Source organism: Octopus bimaculoides, chromosome 30, assembly GCF_046866305.1.
Source record: "Octopus bimaculoides isolate indiv1 chromosome 30, ASM4686630v1, whole genome shotgun sequence".
Taxonomy (NCBI): Eukaryota; Metazoa; Mollusca; class Cephalopoda; order Octopoda; family Octopodidae; genus Octopus; species Octopus bimaculoides.
In genome coordinates, this window is record NC_142957.1 from 10,901,527 (window position 1) to 10,914,026 (window position 12,500).

At 41.6% G+C, this 12,500-nt stretch overlaps 1 protein-coding gene across 6 annotated transcripts in view; it reads left to right on the plus strand.

Annotated features, from left to right (window-relative positions):
* LOC106870979 (EH domain-binding protein 1-like) overlaps positions 1-12,500 on the plus strand; it is a 56,680-nt gene that overhangs the window by 30,127 nt on the left and 14,053 nt on the right. For 4 of the 6 annotated variants that reach the window (XM_089346250.1, XM_089346252.1, XM_089346254.1 and 1 more), the window contains 4 exons: positions 1-76; positions 9,211-9,307; positions 10,895-11,031; positions 11,429-11,501. The exon at positions 1-76 is cut by the window's left edge. In XM_089346250.1, the coding sequence (XP_089202376.1) occupies positions 1-76; positions 9,211-9,307; positions 10,895-11,031; positions 11,429-11,501 (383 nt within the window). The remainder of the gene's footprint in view (positions 77-9,210; positions 9,308-10,894; positions 11,032-11,428; positions 11,502-12,500) is intronic. The other 2 variants (XM_089346253.1, XM_089346256.1) reach the window with 1 other exon arrangement.

Below are 12,500 nucleotides of genomic sequence, written 5' to 3' on the forward strand. Positions count from 1 at the left end.
GAAGGCAGCAGCCATATTGGCAATTCGAGAGCGAAAGTCGACCCAGTCCTCACCAAATGCCACCACCAACCAGCACGTATGCACTTGTTTGTCGTTCAGCCTACACTACTGTCCTACCTACCTTCCTTCCTTCCTTTATTTTCTCTTCCTATCTCTGGCAAAACCTCGCTTCACCCATCTCTGACACATTCGATATTATATTATTCTACACCAGATACATTAGTCAGGCTTTCTACAGACCAAGAGGACAAAGATCTAGGTTTTCTTACTTTCCTTTTCTTTCTCCTCATTCCACTTTTTGCATCAACCTATTTTGCATTTTTCCCTTCTCAAGGATTTTCTTTTTCATTTCACTTTTTGCATCAACCTATTTCGCATTTTCCCTTCTCAAGGATTTTCTTTTTCATTCCACTTTTTACATCAACCATCAACCTATTTCGCATTTTCCCTTCTCAAGGATTTTCTTTTTCATTCCACTTTTTACATCAACCTATTTCGCATTTTCCCTTCTCAAGGATTTTCTTTGTCATTCCACTTTTTACATCAACCTATTTCGCATTTTATCTTCTCAAGGATTTTCTCTCTTCCCATTCCACTTTTTACATCATCAACCTATTTCGCATTTTCCCTTCTCAAGGATTTTCTTTTTCATTCCACTTTTTACATCAACCTATTTCTCATTTTTCCCTTCTCAAGGATTTTCTTTTTCATTCCACTTTTTACATCAACCTATTTCGCATTTTTCCTTCTCAAGGATTTTCTTTTTCATTCCACTTTTTACATCAACCTATTTCGCATTTTTCCTTCTCAATGATTTTCTCTCTTCCCATTCCACTTTTTACATCAACCTTCTTCACATTTTTTTCCTTCTCATTTATTTTCTTTCAATTCATTCCATTTTCTACATTGACCTTCACATTTTTCCTTCTAAATTATTGTCTTTCTTTTCATTCCACATTTTACATCAACCTTCTTCACATTTTTTTTTTTCCTTCTCACTTATTTCTTTTCTTCTCATTCCACATTTTGCATCAACCGTCTTCACGGGGCGGAGGGTTTCGTTTTGGTTATCTTCTCATTTTTTTCTCATGTTTTCTCATAGTCCAGCATCCTGGTCTTTAAATACATCTCGTCGTTCAGAAGGGCACCCAGCCATATAGAAACCATGCCAAAACAGACAATCAGAGCCTGATGCAACTTTCCAGCCATGCCATCTCCTGTCAAAACCATCCACCATGTCAGCATGGAAAACAGACAGACATTAAATGGTAATGATGATGATCATCATCATGTTATACACTGAGCCTGAAAGATTGCTTAGAGATACATGGCATGTTGTAGAAATCTGCTAATTTATTGTATCTTAAAGCATGAAACTCTTACTAGGTCTTTTGTAATTGTGTATATCAAATGATATATGTAGACATATACGTGTCTACGCTCTGCAGCTGATGGAACGAGTTCAGGAAGGAACTCTTAAGTACTTTACTTGAACTAATTGAAGTGTTTCACAAAACCCACTCAAATTACATTCTGCTAATGTACTCCAAGGTACACTGTGTCTGATTAAAAGAAAGATAGGATGGTCACAGCTGCTGGAACATCTTTGATCATAGGTTTGCTGGATCAGGACTGACCTGTGGCTAAACAACGACAACAAGGAAGGACACATTAGATTATGTAGTCCTAGATAGACTATGCCTGAATAAAAGACAGGATGGTCACAGCTGGAACATTTTTGATCATAGGTCTGCTGGATCAGGACTAACCTGGGGCTAAACGACAACAACAACAACAAGGAAGGACACATTAGATAATGTAGTCCTAGATAGACTATGCCTGAATAAAAGACAGGATGGTCACAGCTGGAACATTTTTGATCATAGGTCTGCTGGATCAGGACTAACCTGGGGCTAAACGACAACAACAACAACAACAAGGAAGGGCACATTAGATAATGTAGTCCTAGATACACTATTCCTGAGTAAAAGATAGGATGGTCTTTCCATGGTTAAAGGTGATAAAATTTTGAACGGATATCTCTATAAAAGAATTAACCATGGGATCCCTTATTTTGTTTACATTTGTTCCTATTCCAGATTTTGGTCCTCAGATCAACATTACCTGTCCTAATTAACCTCTGCTTTATTAATTTTACCCTACCATTACTCCCCACTTCATCATGCTATCTTCAACCAAGCCTTTGCACACACAAACCTTCTGTTTCAACGTTTGGCTTCTTTAATTAATGGTACTGCTGTTTCCTTGGGGGTCTTAATAATCCCTTTAATTAGCTTCTGTTTAATTAGCTTTGCAGGCCACTCTAATTGCCTTTAAATCTCTCACTTTTTTTAGGCCTCTTTCCTCTCTGCTTCTCTGTCCATGCCTTTTGCTCTCTCTCTCTCTTTCTCCACCTCTCTCTTCTCCCCTTTCTCCTCTTTGTATGCCTTTCTCTCTCTCAAACACACACACACACACACACACACACACACAGAGTCTTGGGCTTCATTCAGCCAAGGCCATTTTTCCCTCTTCTTTCTCTGGCATCAGTCACAAAACAATTGTAGAATCACACAATCTTCAATAAAACTTCAATAAAATAAACAAAAAGACAAACCCACTCTCTTTCTCTCTCCTTCTTTCTTTCTCTCTCTCTCTCTCACACACACACACACACTTGGGCCTCACTCAATCAAGGTCGCCTTTTCCTTCTATGGCGCCGATAAAAATCAAGTAACAACCGCATGCAACAGTGGAATCCTTCAGTTGTTTCTGCCCTACCCTCCAAAAATACAAACCTCTCTGACCATCCTCCAATGTTGGAAACAATTTCTACCATATTCTGTTTAGTAGTTATTATCCTTACTCTTTTACTTGTTTCCGTCATTTGACTGCGGCCATGCTGGGGCACCGCCTTTTAGTCGAGCAACTCGACCCCAGGACTTATTCTTTGTAAGCCTAGTACTTATTCTATCGGTCTCTTTTGCCGAACCGCCAAGTTACGGGGACGCAAACACACCAGCATCGGTCGTCAAGCAAAGCTGGGGGGACAAACACATACACAAACACATACATATATATATACATATATACGATGGGCTTCTTTCAGTTTCCGTCTACCAAATCCACTCACAAGGCTTTGGTCGGCCCGAGGCTATAGTAGAAGACACTTGCCCAAGGTGCCACGCAGTGGGACTGAACCCGGAACCATGTGGTTGGTAAGCAAGCTACTTACCACATAGCCACTCCTGCGCCTTATTTAATTTTTGATTTTTAATTTTAGTGAAATGAAAAATATCATAGTATGGGGCAGGAGAAATTCTCCTTTAAGAAAAAAAAGGACATTGGGTACTTTTTTAGTTACAACATTGCTATTGTGCTACAGATATTACTGTAGCTCTTTCTTACATGGTTCGTACCCGGTAATAAAGGGCAGTTACCGTTGCTCCCTATTATGTAGTCTGTACCTGGTAATACAGGGCTGTTATAGCCCCCTCTTATTTCTTTAATGCCCACAAGGGGCTAAACATAGAGGAAACACAAACAAGGACAGACAAATGGATTAAGTTAATTAGATCAACCCCCCAGTGCATAACTGGTACTTAATTTATCGACGCCGAAAGGATGAAAGGCAAAGTCGACCTCGGTGGAATTTGAACTCAGAACGTAACGGCAGACGAAATACCGCTAAGCATTTCGCCCGGCGCGCTAACGATTCTGCCAGCTCACAGCCTTATTAACAGCAGGGTTCGCCACCATCCCCTGCTGGAGCCTCGTGGAGCTTTAGGTGTTTTCGCTCCATAAACACTCACAACGCCCGGTCTGGGAATCGAAACCGCGATCCTAAGACCACGAGTCCGCTGCCCTAACCACTGGGTCATTGCGGCTCCACTTACATAGTCTGTACCTAATAATACAGGGCTGTCACAGTGCCCTCTTACATAGTCTGTACCCCGTAATACAGGGCTGTCATAGCCCCTATTACATAATCTGTACCTAGTAATACAGGGTTGTCACAGTGCCCGCTTACATAGTCTGTACCCCATAATACAGGGCTGTCATAGCCCCTATTACATAGTCTGTACCCCATAATACAGGGCTGGAAGACCCATACCAGGCCCCCGTTACTGGATGCAGTTTAAAGTCATATTCGAGACATATTGTGGGTCCGTGAGTGACCTTCTTTCAGAAGCAATTCCAAGAGATGCTAATTAATCCATAGCCAGGGTTAATGTGATTGTTATATTGAAAATGACATTGTAGGGTTGGTGTGAGTGGCCAGATCTGGCCAGTTTGAACATAGAAGCAGGTAGAATATTTAGTTTGGACATGGTCAGTTTAAATGCTAAAAGAATATATATATATATATATATATATATATATATATATTCATCTGTATATGAAGCAAGGAGGGAGACCTCTACATTGTGGCTGGTTCTGCTAGAAATAGCAGCCAAATCTCCCTCAACCCACACCTTACTCTCTTATGTATGTATAACCCTTTAGCATTCTGATTACTCTATCAAATTTAATGCTTATTTATCCACATAGTTTTTTTAATTAATCATGCATTATCTCATAGCTTTAAGATTTCAATGATGTCACAGCATATTTTTAGAATGACATTGTAGGGTAGGTGAGAAAAGTTGGATCTACCCACCATACTTAGCCCAGTAAAGCAAGACCGTTATCATTACTCCGTCTTACTCTCTTCCGGGTACCACAGAAGCCTTCTATCATAGATTTTGTATCTTAGCTAATCATCAATGTGTTCGATATTATGGAATTTTTCCTCCCAAATTACAGATGCTACCTGTCTTACGGTTTCTTGTTTTTTGCTGTTGTAATATTGTGAATTAAATAAGGTTAGTCTGTAGAATCGGTTGGCCAGTGTCGGTCAGCTTCAGCATGATTTGCTCAAGAAATATTAACAGGAGTGCAGTGTGTGTTTGTGTATTGCCGTGATGTGGTGGTCCGTATTCTGTGTTTGTATATTGTGCATGTGTGTACAGTACATTTATCTCTGGCATTATTATTACCTTTGTATCAAAGATGGAAAGCTGGCAGAATTATTTGCACATTTCGGTCACTTGTCACTGCCTCTGTGAGGCCCAACATTCAAACGGTACTTTTTATGTGCCACTGGCATGGGTGCCACTGGCATGGGTGCCACTGGCATGGGTGCCACTGGCATGGGTGCCACTAATGAAACTCCAGCATCGGCCACGACTATGATCTAACTTGGCTTGACAGGTCTTCTCAAGCACGGTATACTGCCAGAGGTCTTAGTTACTTATCACTGCCTCTGTGAGGCCCAACGTTCAAACGGTGCTTTGTACATGCCAGTTACGCAACACTGGCAATGGCCACATTGTGGCTGCGGGTAATATGTGTTTGACACATCAGAGATAAAGTATTGTACATGTATACATCATCATCATCATCATCGTTTAACGTCCGCTTTCCATGCTAGCATGGGTTGGACGATTTGACTGAGGACTGGTAAAACCGGATGGCAACACCAGGCTCCAATCTGATTTGGCAGAGTTTTAACGGCTGGATGCCCTTCCTAACACCAACCACTCAGAGAGTGTAGTGGGTGCTTTTACGTGCCACCCGCACGAAGGCCAGTCAGGCGGTACTGGCAACGGCCATGCTCAAAATGGTGTATTTTATGTGCCACCCGCACAAGAGCCAGTCCAGGGGCACTGGCAACGATCTCGCTCGAAAATCCTACGAAGGCCAGTCAGGTGGTACTGGCAACGGCCACGCTCAAAATGGTGTATTTTATGTGCCACCTGCACAAGAGCCAGTCCAGGAGCACTGGCAACGATCTCCTCAGGTTGATATAAACAGGACGGGGTTGGTGTTGTTGGTGTGGTTTGTGATGTAAACAGATACTAACACTTTGATTGTGATGATTCATCAGTGAAGTGTAACCCCCTCAAATATATGTGTGTGTGGTATGGTGGTGTACATGTTGTGTGTCCCTTAATATATAAAATGCTTTATGTGTGTGTATAACATGCTTTGTGCTTATCTACCTGTCTCCCCCACTCCCTCTTTCTTTCTTTCCATATATATATATATATATATATGTGTGTGTGTGTGTGTGTGTGTGTGTGTTTGTGTGTGTGTTTGTGTGTGTGTGTGTGTGTGTGTATTAATGAGATACCAACTTTTAAAAGTGTGAAAATCAGACTAAGTTGGAATTTCAGTGATTCATATAGTCTTCTATAGACAATCTCAGATATATACTATATTCTATAGACATATAGACATATATTCTATAGACATATAGACATATATTCTATAGACAAACTCATATATATATATATATATACACACACACACACACACACACACACACACACACACACACACACACACAAAATGTGGGGGTTTAGATCACGGGTCGGGTGATCTAAATGATTAGGTATGCTAGGTAAGTGCTGTAACAGATTACTAGGGCTCCATGGTTATAGCCGAGATGGTAGTTATGTAACCATTGCAGATTTCCGACCCACCCACCCCTGCCGGAGCCTCGTGGAGCTTTTAGGTGTTTTCGCTCAATAAACACTCACAACGCCCGGTCTGGGAATCGAAACCGCGATCCTATGACCACGAGTCCGCTGCCCTAACCACTGGGCCATTGCGCCTCCACTCTGTTATATATGGTATTAACAAATGCATTCTCTGACTTACTGAGAAGATTAATATAATATTATAAAATTTCAATTTTCTAAATAAAAAATCTGAATTTACTAACTGATGTAGACACATAAGTAAATTTATACTAAAACAGATTTAAGCTACTCAATTCTTAATGAACGTTTTTTTGTTTTTTTTTCTCTCTCAGTGCTATAAAAACCTTTTATTTTTTTCATTCTATTGTTTTCATGTCCGAGTAGTTTTCGTTGTGTGCCATTCAGTTTTACATTACATGCGTGATAACTTTTATTTAACGTTAAAAATTAAGTTTCCTTTTCTCGCCACTAGAAAACGTCAAACATAAACATTTTGCAGCATCTCTTCCAGATCTCCACAATCTGAGTTCAAATTCTACCAAGGTCAACTTTGCCTTTCTCCTTCCAGGGCCAAAAAAAAAAAAAAATTCCATCCAAGTACTGGGAGTGATATCATTGATTAACACAACTACCCTCTAAACTGTTGGTCTTAAACTAAAATTTCAAACTATCATTATTATTATTATTATTATTATTATTATTATTATTATTATTATTATTATTATTATCATTATTTATTAGTATAATAATTATTATTGCATTTCGTCTGTCTTCACATTCTGAGTTCAAGTTGCGCTAAGGTTGACTTTGCCTTTCAGCCTTTCTGGGTTCAGTCCCACTGCGTGGCACCTTGGGCAAGTGTCTTCTACTATATAGCCTCGGGCCGACCAAAGCCTTGTGAGTGGATTTGGTAGACGGAAACTGAAAGAAGCCTGTCGTATATATGTATATATATATATGTTTGTGTGTCTGTGTTTGTCCCCCAACATCGCTTGACAACCGATGCTGGTGTGTTTACGTCCCCCGTAACTTAGCAGTTCGGCAAAAGAGACCGCTAGAATAAGTACTAGGCTTACAAAGAATAAGTCCTGGGGTCGATTTGCTCGACTAAAGGTGGTGCTCCAGCATGGCCACAGTCGAATGACTGAAACAAGTAAAAGAGTAAATATATTAAAACTATATATGTAAGATAATAGATTTAAAAAGAAGTTTGTAGGTGTAGACATAAATATATTAAAACAGATGTATACGTAACAGGGGCAGACTGAGAGTATTGAGGATTCTCGGGCATAACTGTTTACCGGACCCCTTAGCATTGATATGAATAAGTCAACATGTAGAGTGCAGGCCCTTTAGAACTCCAGGCCCTCGAGCAGTGCCTGATTGACTGACGGCTCAGTTTGCCTCTGATAAGTAAATACATTGAAGAAAGTCTGAAGTAGTGATGACAGGGAAATAAAAGATACAAGGGGGGAAAGAAATTAAAAGGCAGGATAGTTAAAAATAGTTAGAATAGGGAACCAGCGGCCGTTTCTAGAGGTAAATTGCCGGTAAAAATTAGGGTATATAGTACCCATTATTTAGCAGTCATTCCTTCTTCAGTGTGACATGTTTTACATTTGCAAGTTGACAAATATATATATATATATATATATATATATATATATATATATATATATAAAGAAAATGAGATGATAAAGGAAAAAACATGAGTTTTGTCTTACAGCTGTTTCTGCTAGCAGATGCAGTTGACTCATAGCTGAGTGCCTGAGTAACACTCTATAGCTTCATCAGAGCCTACACAAACACGCGCGCACGCACACACACACACACACATCTCAAGTGGAATCTACCTTCTTTCCTTTTGAATGTTTGTAAACTCAGTTCTCAGCATGTAGAATGCAGACAGGTATGGATATATATGCATGTATGTATATATGTATGCATGTATGTATGTGTATAATTGTATGCATGTATGTGCATGTGTGTATCTGTGTGTGTGTATATATATATACATTTATATGTGTATATATATGTGTGTGTGTATATATATATATATATGTATGTGTGTGTATGTATAACATCAACAGATTTTTCTGTATACATGTGCATTAGTGTGTGTGTGAGTGGAGGCGCAATGACCCAGTGGTTAGGGCAGCGGACTCGCGGTCATAGGATCGCAGTTTCGATTCCCAGACCGGGCGTTGTGAGTGTTTATTGAGCGAAAACACCTAAAAGCTCCACGAGGCTCTGGCAGGGGATGGTGGCGAACCCTGCTGTACTCTTCCACCACAACTTTCTCTCACTCTTTCTTCCTGTTTCTGTTGTGCCTGTAATTCAAAGGGTCAGCCTTGTCACACTCTGTGTCACGCTGAATATCCCCCGAGAACTACGTCAAGGGTACACGTGTCTGTGGAGTGCTCAGCCACTTGCACGTTAATTTCACGAGCAGGCTGTTCCGTTGATCGGATCAACTGGAACCCTCGACGTCGTAAGCGACGGAGTACCAACAACAGTGTGTGTGTGTGTATGCATGTACATGTTTATAAGTGTGTGTAATTGTTTAGCCTAAGATAATTAACGAGCGAGTAGTTAAGGCTCTAGACTATGTTCACTAACAAACTTTCCTAATTCTTGGTATTAATGCTGCTGTTGTTTTTGTTTTTGTTGTCATTCTCCGCAGGAGCTGGAAAGGCAGGTACATTTCCGGCAACAAGCCCACCGCCTTATTGCTGAGGTGAGGGCCGACCTGGAGAAGCAGAGCGGATATATATCTGTAGGTGAGTGATGCTGGCAGGTGGCGGTACGGTGTTGTAGGAGTCCTTGTTGATTTTGTGTAGCAGTGGTGGTGCTGGTACCATATCAGGACAATTACACCCACCCCTACGACAACTACCCCATAGGACAATTCCCTTCCGATGACAACTACCCCCTAGGACAATTCCCCTCCGACGACAACTACCCCCTAGGACAATTCCCTTCCGACGACAACTACCCCCTAGGACAATTCCCCTCCGACGACAACAACCCCCTAGGACAATTCCCCTCCGACGACAACAACCCCCTAGGACAATTCCCCTCCGACGACAACTACCCCCTAGGACAATTCCCCTCCGACGACAACTACCCCCTAGGACAATTCCCCTCCGACGACAACTACCCCCTAGGACAATTCCCCTCCGACGACAACAACCCCCTAGGACAATTCCCCTCCGACGACAACAACCCCCTAGGACAATTCCCCTCCGACGACAACTACCCCCTAGGACAATTCCCCTCCGACGACAACTACCCCCTAGGACAATTCCCCTCCGACGACAACTACCCCCTAGGACAATTCCCCTCCGACGACAACTACCCCCTAGGACAATTCCCCTCCGACGACAAGAACCCCCTAGGACAATTCCCCTCCGACGACAACTACCCCCTAGGACAATTCCCCTCCGACGACAACTACCCCCTAGGACAATTCCCCTCCGACGACAACTACCCCCTAGGACAATTCCCCTCCGACAACAACTACCCCCTAGGACAATTCCCCTCCGACGACAACCACCCCCTAGGACAATTACCCCCTTTGGTTTATTACCCCTCTCTCTAAAGGTTGAGTTTGTGTTCGCAGTCTGACTCAAAAAAAACCCTCTCCAGTTACGACTACCCAGAGCAGACCCATGGGTTGGAGGGTTGTCGCCTGGGTGGCACAAAAGAGTCATCCAAGAGGGGGAGGGGTAGTAGGCAATCATCATCATCATCATCATCATTTTTTAACGTCCGCTTTCCATGCTAGCATGGGTTGGACGATTTGACTGAGGACTGGTGAAACCGGATTGCAACAGCAGGCTCCAATCTGATTTGTGCAGAGTTTCTACAGCTGGATGCCCTTCCTAATGCCAACCACTCAGAGAGTGTAGTGGGTGCTTTTACGTGCCACAGGCACGAAGGCCAGTCAGGCGGTACTGGCAACGGACACACTCAAAATGGTGTATTTTATGTGCCACCCGCACAAGAGCCAGTCCAGGGGCACTGGCAATGATCTCACTCGAAAATCCTATGAAGGCCAGTCACGCGGTACTGGTTGATATATATATATATATATATATATTATATGCGGATGAAAATTTCAATATCTTTTTATCATACGTGATTTACGGATTTCTTATCCCATCCGTATGAATATATGTAAGCGAATGATCCTTATAAGAATTAATTCATTAAACGGAGTTCAATAAATGTCATCAAATGAAATTAAACGAAGCAGATTTTGTTGTTAATGATGGATTGTTCATTTATTCAATTATCCCATACATATATATTTATGTATGTATGTATCTATGTATATATAATGTTGTTTTGTTGTAATGTTTCAGAGAAAGACCTTGACAACAACACAAAGTTCCAACCCTTGAAACTAAAAAGGTTGTCATTAACCAAACCCAACATCAACTTGAGCCCCATCTCGTCGCCTGGGCCCACAGATACCACAGAAGATGTGCCCACCCCTACGGTAACTACTCACTTCATTGTTGTTGTTGTTGTTGTTATTAAGGAAGCAAGCTAGCAGAATCTTTAACACAAGGTGGCGAGCTGGCAGAATCGTTAGCACGTCGGGCGAAATGCTTAGCGGTATTTCGTCTGCCGTTACGTTCTGAGTTCAAATTCCGCCGAGGTCGACTTTGCCTTTCATCCTTTCGGGGTCGATAAATTAAGTACCAGTTACGCACTGGGGTCGATGTAATCGACTTAATCCCTTCTTCTTTTTCTTCTTCTTCTTCTTCTTCTTCTTTTTTCTTCTTCTTCTTCTTTTTCTCCTTCTTTTTCTCTTCCTTCTTTTTCTTCTTCTCTTCCTTCTTCTTTTTCTTCTTCTGATCCTCATCCACCCTCTTTCTTTCTCTCTGTTTCAGCCACCTCCACATGATGAAGATGAAAATTTAGAAAGCCAAAACAGTTTACTCAAAGTACCAGGTTTATCAGAAGGTACGGCCTCCTTGAAGACACTTTTTTTTTTCTTACACTTTTACACCTCTCTCTCTGTCTCTCTCTCTCTCTCTCTCTCTCTCTCTGTCTCTCTCTCTCTCTCTCTCTCTCTCAATATCATACCTGTACATTATAAAGATAACTAGTTCTAATGCTATCTGCTACCATGTACACATCCAGGGGTAAGATAGGCATTGCCTATGTACGAAGAAGTTTGCTTCCCAGCCTCATGGTTCCAGGTTCAGTCCTACTTCATGGCACCTTAGCAGATGTTTTCTGCTGTAGCTTCTGACTGACCAGAGCCTTGTAAGAGAATTTAATAGACAGAAATGTCCCCATAATTTAGCAGTTTGGTGTAATGGTGTGAAAGACTGATATAATAAGTCTTGGGGTCAATTTGACTAATAATTTTTCAAAGCAGTGCTCCCGCATGGCCATAATCTAATGACAAAAACAGATAAAAGATATATGGGTCATGTGTGTGTGTGTGTACATATATATATTCCTTTATTTGTTTCATTCATTTGACTGTGGCCATGCTGGAGCACTGCCTTTTAGTCGAGCAAATCGACCCCAGGACTTATTCTTTGCCGAACCGCTAAGTGACGGGGACATAAACACACCACCATCGGTTGTCCAGCGATGTTGGGGGGGGGGGGGGACAAACACAGACACACAAATACATACATACTCACACTCGCAAATATATATATGAAAAAGATATATGTGTGAAAAAGATATATATGATAGGCGCAGGAGTGGCTGTGTGGTAAGTAGCTTGCTTACCAACCACATGGTTCCGGGTTCAGCTCCACTGCGTGGCACCTTGGGCAAGTGTTTTCTACTATAGCCTCGGGTCGACCAAAGCCTTGTGAGTGGATTTGGTAGACAGAAACTGAAAGAAGCCCATCGTATATATGTATATATATATATATATATATATATATATATATATGTATGTGTGTGTGTGTATGTTTGTGTGTCTGTATTTGTCCCCCC